Genomic DNA, 9,165 nt, shown 5'->3' on the forward strand with positions numbered 1-9,165 from the left:
CTCGATTGAGGTGCTCTCCTGAATAGCAATAAACTGGGACCCACTGGTTAACCTATTGATGATGACCCAAATCGCATCAACATTCCGAAGAGTCTTCAACAACTTCGTAATTAGATTAATCATGATGCGATCCTGTTTCAACATCGGGGTATCCAAAGGTTGCAGCTATGAACCTTGAGTTTCCAGCAAGTCAAACACCTCTCTACATACCATGTCAGTGTGCCACATCCTTCTTCATAGCCGCTCACCAACAATCATCATGAAGGTGTCTATACATCTTGGTCGTGCTCGCATGGATCAAAAATTTGGACTTGTGAGCCTCATCCAAAGTCTGAGGAGCCACATATGACACCCATATCTGACCAAATCAAATCAACAAACAACAAACCTCGACTGTCTCTAACATACGAAGTGACCTGTCCCTTAACTCTCTTTCTCTTATGATTCTCAATGTTGGCCGGTTTGGTCTGCACCTCTTTAATAATTTCCAACAATAGAGTAACCATTGTCATCATCAAAAATAAATCACGAATAGGTGCACTAGTCGTCTTCCGACTCAATGCAACAGCCACAACGTTAACATTGCTTGGATGATAAAGAATTTCATAGTCATAGTCATTTACTATGTCCAATCATCTGCACTGTCTCATATTTAGATTTGGCTGATCTATGTAATTATTTTTAAAAAATACCTTACTTGGATGATCTTTGAGAACCCAATATAAAATTTCTCTATCACTTCACACTCCAAAATACACAATATTCAAAGCAAGATCACCTTCTTCTTCCTCCTTAGCTTTTACAATTTCTTCGAGAACACAAAGACCAAAACCCTAGCTTATGGAAGCTAGGTTTTACATAATTTTAAGGGAGAAGAGAGACAAATTTCATGGCTTGACTTAAGGAAAGGGAGGGGACACCAAAAGGTTGCCTTATATAAGTAAACCCTAATGCCAAACTTGCCCACCAAAAAATCTTTTAATTAAGGACATATTTATCTAAAATTAAATGATAATTATCTAGTCATAATCAAATGTTCTTAATAACAAATTAAATATATCTCTATTTTGTAGTTTCTAATTAGACCATCAAACTACTCAAGAATAACAAAGTAATTCCTTTATTTATATTTATTTATTATTCTTGCTTTTAGATTTTATTTTGTGTGCAACACAAGTCACCAACATATTATGAGAGTGGACATACCTCCAACAAATGGATCCTATCACATTTCAGGCTTCTTGGTTAATTTGAAAAAAAGAAGTTATTTTCTTATAATTTCCATTAAATTATGGTTGGTTAGTTTACTCGATATCTCAAAAGTTTATTTCTTAGAAATACGTTATTTAATGAAAGAATTACCTATTAGTTGTTTGGTTCTGTATCAAACAGATACAACAAGATACAGTTAAAATTCTAAAAGTGCAGTATACTTTAAAGGGAATAACTATTTTATCAGCAATGTGGTGTCACCACACTATCTCAACTTTTGAGGGGTGTGCTATTTAATCTAGACAACGATTTTTAAATTTTATTTAATAAAAATGAAGGTGCCAACCAAGGTTGTCAAGATCGGGATCCTACCCAGGATCGTTTTTGGGTTTGCAAAATCGGAATCGTAAGATCGGGATCGAGATCCTAAGATCCCACAAAATAGAATATAATTTTAATTTATAATATTAATCATAAAAAATATTTCAAACATTTAATTTTTCGTTCAAAAGTTATAAAAACTTTAAAATATTAGTCATAAGTTACAATAAAAATAATAAATGGTATTTTGGTAAAGGGTAAAAGACATAAAATGGTAAAAAAAATTCATTTGAAAAAAAAAAATTAAAGGAAGGTAGGATCGGATCGGATCTCGATCATACGATCCTACCTACGATCTTACGATCCTACCTGCAATCCTACCCAAAATACGATCCTTTTACGATCCGGATCGTTTTTCATACATAGGATCGTAGGATCGTACGATCCTACGATCAGGATCGCGATTTTGACAACTATGGTGCCAACACAACTTTGTTTTGTTATTTCAGGAGAATAAAGTTAATATCAATTTATTATTTATTAGAAATTAGTCAATTACCTATTTCAATTAATAAATATCATTTTTATTTAAGAATTATCTTATCATGCATTTAATAATTGCTATTCGTATGTTTACTTTTAATTTTACGTGTTCATTAAAAAAACAAGATATGTAAATATGTAATCAGCCAAATAGACAATATATATAATCTATTACCATATTAAAATTTATTTTTAAATAATATAAAGGTCCAATTTAAGAAATAATATATATATATATATATATATATATATATATATATATATATATATATATATATATATATATATATATATATATATATATATATATATATATATATATATATATATATATATAGAGGTTGAGAATTGGGGAATCATTCTCAGCCACTCATTTAATCTAAGCATAAAAGACACGGTGACAAAATTGTAAATATCGTAATAACCTTCAATCTCAAATACGTAACTATAGAGAATTCGATAACTGTTCGTTCATCATCAAAATTTTTCCTCCAACTTTCAATAATCATTCACATTTCTTCAACTAAACTGGAATTTCTTCATTGTTCATGAAATTGGAATCGGAGTTCTGGACTCGCAATCACAGTCGACATTAAGGGACTTAGAATTGGTACTCACAGGTTCCCAATCGGATTTTCGAAAATCAAAATCAAATTGAGAAATCGATCAGAGATAAGATGTTGCATCTGAAGTCGAAATCGGAAGTATATGATGATTTGGAATTGATAACTTGATGTTTTTAACATTTTTAAAATAGTTAACTTGTTTGCACTCCAACTGTTTGATGAAATGTATAAACTAAATTATCACGTTATATTCACATATGAATATGTTTTCTCACCTGAATCAGTATATGATTATTAAAAACACAAAACAAATATACAGCTGTATGTTATTCATATGTGAATAACATATAAAAATTATATATATATTTGTCAAAATACCTTCAATATTCATAAGTGAATATATCTTGTAATATTCATATGTGAATATACTGTGTAATATTCATAAGTAAATATATCATCTAATATTCACAAGTGAATATACTCTGTAATATTCAAATGTGATATACCATGTAATACTATGCAATATTCACATATGAAATATCATTTAATACTCATAAGTGAATATACCATCTAATATTCACAAGTGAATATACTATGTTAATATTCACAAATGAATTCATCGTTCAATATTAAAATATGAATATACTATGTTTATTATATGTTATATTTATAAATGAATGATACTTAAATTGTAAAAAAAAAAAAAAAAATCATACTTTTTATTCATAAGTGAATAACGAATGTACTGTAATAAAACCTGATGCATTGTTATTCATTTAAGAATAACGATAGCTGAAAATATTAAAAAAAAAAAAAAATTTTATTTTATCTTAAAACTATATCAATATGGATGTCTATTTGTAGAGAATAAAAAATCATGAATTTTGGTATATTTAAAATTATTTTTTGATAAAAATAGCTTATAAAAATTAAAAAAAAAACGAAAAAAACTATGTTTTTGTATATATTAAGGTAATTATTAGCATAGTTTAAGGAAATATATTATGCTAGAAAACACATGTGCATTCGTTTCCCATTTCTGCCGGTACGTTGGAGCCTTTTGCGGCAAAAATAAATGATTGGCTGAGAATGATTCCCCCATTCTCAACTTTTTTTTTTTCTCAATCAAACCCTCCCGTATATATATATATATATATATATATATATATATATATATATATATATATATATATATATATATATATATATATAGGGTTAGCTTATTTTGTTTTTAGTAACTATTGTGTGCCAGAATGCACATATCTGAACCATTGTATGGAATATAATTAAAAGTCATGATCTGATGGTCTATAATAGTAGAATAGGATAACATGTACCATATAATCATACAAATTTGAGCATAAGGGCATTCTAGTCAATTAACCTATATTAAAAAAAGGAAATTTTCGGATTTTTAGAGATAATTAATTCCTTTATTTTTAAATTTTTAAATATTTTAAATTAATTTAAAATTAAAAATCTGACTTTTATTCTGTCAGAATGATAGAATTTTAACCATAAAGTAGTAAACATATTTTTCAATTTTATTCTGTCAGAATGACATAATCGATTCTTGAACTAATAATATACCAAATAATTACATTCTGAAAGAATACACAAAATCGATTCTTGAACTAATAATATACCAAATAATTACATTGTACGATTATGATTCATTGAATTATAACAAACATTCTGAAAGAATACCAAGTATAATTCTTAAAAAATAACAACATTCTAGATGTCTTGTGTATGTTTGACCTCTAAGCCAATTCAAAATATGCTAACAATCTATGAGATTGACATTTTGTGATACTGACATTCTGTCAGAATTGTATTGCATAAGAATGATTTTATACAAGGAGTTTTTCCCATCAGGTCTTCAAGCCATTCTTCAAGCCATTTCTATCACAAATTCATTGTCAAATACTTTGTAGTGATACACTTGTAACAACTGCACATTAAACATATAATTAATTAACTACAAATTCTATCAGAATAAAGCAATAATATTCTCATATAATAAACTATTCTTTCAGAATGGAAATATTATAAAAAGGTAAACAAGGTCAAAGCTATGATCAACCCATATGTTTGTTTGCTTCAACATCATAAACATAAGGAAAACCTGTGAACATTATTGTAACGAAAACCTGTTAACAAACATAAAATCAAATTCCAGTAACATTATAGCACACAAATAATAACATTAATAGAGATAATTTGTTGTACTCCTGGTTCAGTAATTACATCAAACAAATGGTGGGCATTGATGAATTCTAACAGATTTGTACTAGACATTTCGGTTGTCCATGGGAATTTGGAGTATTTCCTGCAAATTGCTAAAAGAAAATAGATTCAATATTCAAATACACATGTACGAATTGAGAGCGTCGCATATTGATTAGGATTATGAGAGATCAAGAATCGATCGTCAGGAGGGAAGAAAAGGGGTCGTGCCTTTCTCTTCTCCATCTCGTGTGTGCGCATCAGAAAAAAACGAAGAAGCGATCGACTCCTTTTATCTGTGATGTGTGTCAATTGGAAGAAGAAAGAAGAAATCAAGGTCTTGATTGGTTGTGTTGTGGGGTGTCGGTCATTCATCTTGGTAATTCCTTGAATATAAAACACAATGTAAGAGAGAGACTAGGTCAAAATTATTGATTTTATTTTTTTAATTGCATGATTTCAATTAAATGATTCTTTAATTAAAAAGTACAAAATATCCAGAATACTCTTAAATGATTTATTTAATTGTTTATTATTTCTTGAATTCCCATTGGTACATTTAGGCACACAATACTTGCTAAAAACATTTGAACCTAGCTATATATATATATATATATATATATATATATATATATATATATATATATATATATATATATATATATATGTGTGTGTTCAGGTTCATTTGAGACCATTCTAATTTTATGAGACCGTGAGACTAAATCTAAAAATAATTTTAAAATGCAAAATAAGTGGAAAAATCCAAAAATTCTTTTTTTAAATATTATTTTCGGAACTTGAATTAACTAAAAAAATAAAAATAAAAAATAAAATAAATAAATAAATAAAAATCCCGTTTTTTTTTTTTTTTTTTTTTTTATTTTTTTTTTTAAAGTAAGTGAAATATTCTAAATAGAATATTACACTGACATATTCTAAAAAATAATTTTCAAATGCAAAATAAATGGAAAAATCTAAAAATTCTTTTTTTCAATATTATTTTCGGAACTTGAATTAACTAAAAAAAATAAAAAAAAATCTATTTTTTATTAAAAAGACGTGAAGTATTTAAAAAAAGAAGTTTTTGATTTTGTGAGACCGTGAGATGCATTTTTTTTATTTTTTTTATTTATTTTTTATTTTTTTTAGTTAATTCATGTTCCGAAAATAATATTTAAAAAAAGAAGTTTTTGATTTTTCCATTTATTTTTCATTTTAAAATTATTTTTAGGATATGTACAGTCTAATATTCTATTTAGAATATTTCACGTATTTTTAAAAAAAAATAGAATTTTTTTTTTATTTTTTTTAGTTAATTCAAGTTCCGAAAATAATATTTAAAAAAAAGAATTTTTAGATTTTTCCATTTAATTTGCATTTTAAAATTATTTTTTAGAATATGTCAATGTAATATTCTATTTAGAATATTTCACGTATCTTTTAAAAAAAAAAAAACGGAATTTTTTTTATTTTTTTTTATTTTTTTTATTTTTTTTAGTTAATTCAAGTTCTGAAAATAATATTTAAAATAAGAATTTTTGGATTTTTCCATTTATTTTGCATTTTAAAATTATTTTTAGATTTAGTCTTACGATCTTACAAAATTAGAATGATCTCAAATGAACCTGAACCAATATATATATATATATATATATATATATATATATATATATATATATATATATATATATATATATATATATATATATATATATATCATACACACTTGAACTTCCATGATTGTCATCGACCAACATTTTCTTTGTCAAAATTCTCTATCTTTCTACCGCAAAAACCATCAATGGAAGTTCCCCCATTCCACGAGCAGCACCACCCTTTTCTTCTTGATCAATCCCTGCTTTACCCAGCCGCCAATGGCACCATCACCGACTCCATTGATTTCTCCGATGAGTTCCAGCTATCCCATGATGATCATATTATCCCCACTGGTGCCATTGAAATGAGTGCTCATAGCAACCAAGTCGACATTTGCAACAATTTAAAAAGCTCAGAATCTCCGATGCCAATGGTGGTTCATGGTCACATACATGAGAAGACGATGCCCACAACTGATTCTTATGTAATCAATTAACTTTATTCAATAATTTATTTTTATTTTTACAAGTTTCACAACCCACATTCCATTGTGGCAATAGGCAATAGGTGAATAATAAAGTTACTTGATTTTTCTTATTCTGTTATAAGTTAATTAATTGATTAATATTTTGGTTTTGTTTTGTAGGGTATGACAAAAAACACTTGCAACAAATGGAGGAATCAAAATAAAAGCAATATTGAGCAAGAAAAAAACAAAAAGATGAGATACTCTAAAGAAGGGCAAATTGGGTATGTTTATGTTAGAGCAAGAAGAGGTGAAGCAACGGACAGCCATAGTCTTGCTGAAAGGGTACTATCTACATTCTTGAATTTTCATTTTTATCCTTCATTCCAAAATGTAGTCTGAATTATATTATATGTACAACACTACTTCATCCATCAATGTTTATTGGAAAGCAGTTATTATAGATGACACATTTTTGTCTTGTCCGTTTTACACTTGAATTGAATCTTTTAATAAGATTGTGTTCATCTTTTTCTTTACATGCACCGTCCATGTGACAAACAAAAATCCTGGCTTCAATCATAAATGTAGATAAAATATTTAAACATATAAATATATATAGGGTCTTCAACTCCCAACTATAGAATTAAATAGAGGTTTGAAAGATGGAATTTTGCATAGATGTATATATTCTTTTATTGACGTAAGTTTTGTTTTTTTATATAATTAAAAAAAACAAAACAAAACAAAACAAAAAACAAAATGCTAAGATGAATTTGCAATTTTTTTAGGTGAGGAGAGAGAAGATAAGCGAGAAGATGAAGGCATTACAAGCCATTGTTCCAGGGTGTGATAAGGTAAATCAATTAATTTTAAGTTTTTTTTTATTTTTTAAGTATGAATGAATAGTCAATTATGAATAATTGATTTTTTTTATATTTTTATAACCAGATAACAGGAAAAGTTCTTATGTTGGAGGAAGTTATTAATTATGTTCAGTCTCTACAAAATGAAATTCAGGTTAGTGTTAAATTAAATATTTTTAATGACAAATATATATAAAAGGAACATGTTAATCAAGTTTTAATTACTTATTTCATAAGTTTATGGACATGTGTCATAAGTTAATATCGTCAAATTTAAAATCTAATATGCTTCATAATTTTGTTATAAACTTATATACTCATACTCAAAATGTATGTGATTTTAAAATACATTACAAAAGAGAAAAACATTGATAATGTTTTATCTTTTTTTAATTACTATTCTTATTAATAAATCATATTTCCAGTTCCTTTCTTCGAAGCTTGCTTGTGTAAATCCTATGTATTATTCTGCGTCGAATTTTGATGCATCCATGCTAAACACTCATCAGGTATTATTTATTGAATTATTGATCTCATTCTTAAATTATCTAAAACCCATAAATGTTTTCGAAATTATTTTTATATGTAAACCAAATTTAATTAAAATAATAATATGCAGAATATGACCACCAACCAGCAACATTTGCTTTCATTTCAAGAACAGCAGATGTCAAATGTGGGATTCGAGGTATTTCTGTCTCATGGTAATAAGTAGATAACATGTGTTTATATCGAATAATCAAAATAGAAATAATTTTACAGAATGATAAAGAGGTTTTGTGGGATCTAGAAGAACAAATACAAGGATTTGAGGAACCTTTTGCTATTATCAACAGCTCCAATTCATTTAATTAGTCTCTCCTAAACTATCGAAGGTAATAATACACATACATATGTTTTTCTAAAAGGCACGATCAAAATTGTGTATTGTTTAAATAATTTGTTACCATGATATTTTTAATCATGTTTTTTGGGTCCACTACTAGAAAACATGGGGTCTTCATCAACAGTTGAATTTGTTCGATAAATTAGATCTTTTCTCCTCATACATGTTCATGATCAGTTATAAATATATTGATTCGTTAATTCACTGGTTTATATATTTCTTAATTTGATGTTGCTTATTTCAGTTCCTAACATATATTTTAATAATATATATATATATATATATATATATATATATATATATATATATATATATATATATGTTATCTAATGTTTTTGACAGGTTCAAGTGATTAGTGATTGTTTTCTGTCGAAGCGTATTATGATATTTCAAAAGAAGGATATAGAGCAAGTATGTTCAATTGTGTTTTCAAGTTTTTCGTAATAACTGATTTAGAGTAATTTGATCAAAGTATCATCA

General features: G+C 26.8%; 1 protein-coding gene across 1 annotated transcript; it reads left to right on the forward strand.

The window, feature by feature from the left end:
• The first annotated feature begins 6,627 nt into the window (after window positions 1–6,627).
• LOC144998384 (transcription factor bHLH60-like) lies at window positions 6,628–9,165 on the forward strand. The gene is made up of 8 exons (XM_078958159.1): window positions 6,628–6,951; window positions 7,114–7,278; window positions 7,725–7,790; window positions 7,885–7,953; window positions 8,225–8,308; window positions 8,419–8,487; window positions 8,562–8,674; window positions 9,028–9,165. The coding sequence occupies exons 1-7, from the start codon at window positions 6,673–6,675 to the stop codon at window positions 8,652–8,654; spliced, it is 825 nt and encodes a 274-aa protein (XP_078814285.1). The 5' UTR covers window positions 6,628–6,672; the 3' UTR covers window positions 8,655–8,674; window positions 9,028–9,165.

Source organism: Lactuca saligna, chromosome 5 (genome assembly GCF_052625555.1).
Source record: "Lactuca saligna cultivar CGN05327 chromosome 5, ASM5262555v1, whole genome shotgun sequence".
NCBI classification, from domain to species: domain Eukaryota; kingdom Viridiplantae; phylum Streptophyta; class Magnoliopsida; order Asterales; family Asteraceae; genus Lactuca; species Lactuca saligna.

Bases quoted from the DNA above. Each gene is read 5' to 3' on its own strand.
- LOC144998384 (XM_078958159.1), top strand. From the start codon at position 6,673: ATGGAAGTTCCCCCATTCCACGAGCAGCACCACCCTTTTCTTCTTGAT. The intron at 6,952-7,113 runs GTAATCAATTAA...TTTGTTTTGTAG, and splicing joins TGCCCACAACTGATTCTTAT to GGTATGACAAAAAACACTTG. The intron at 7,954-8,224 runs GTTAGTGTTAAA...TCATATTTCCAG, and splicing joins CTCTACAAAATGAAATTCAG to TTCCTTTCTTCGAAGCTTGC.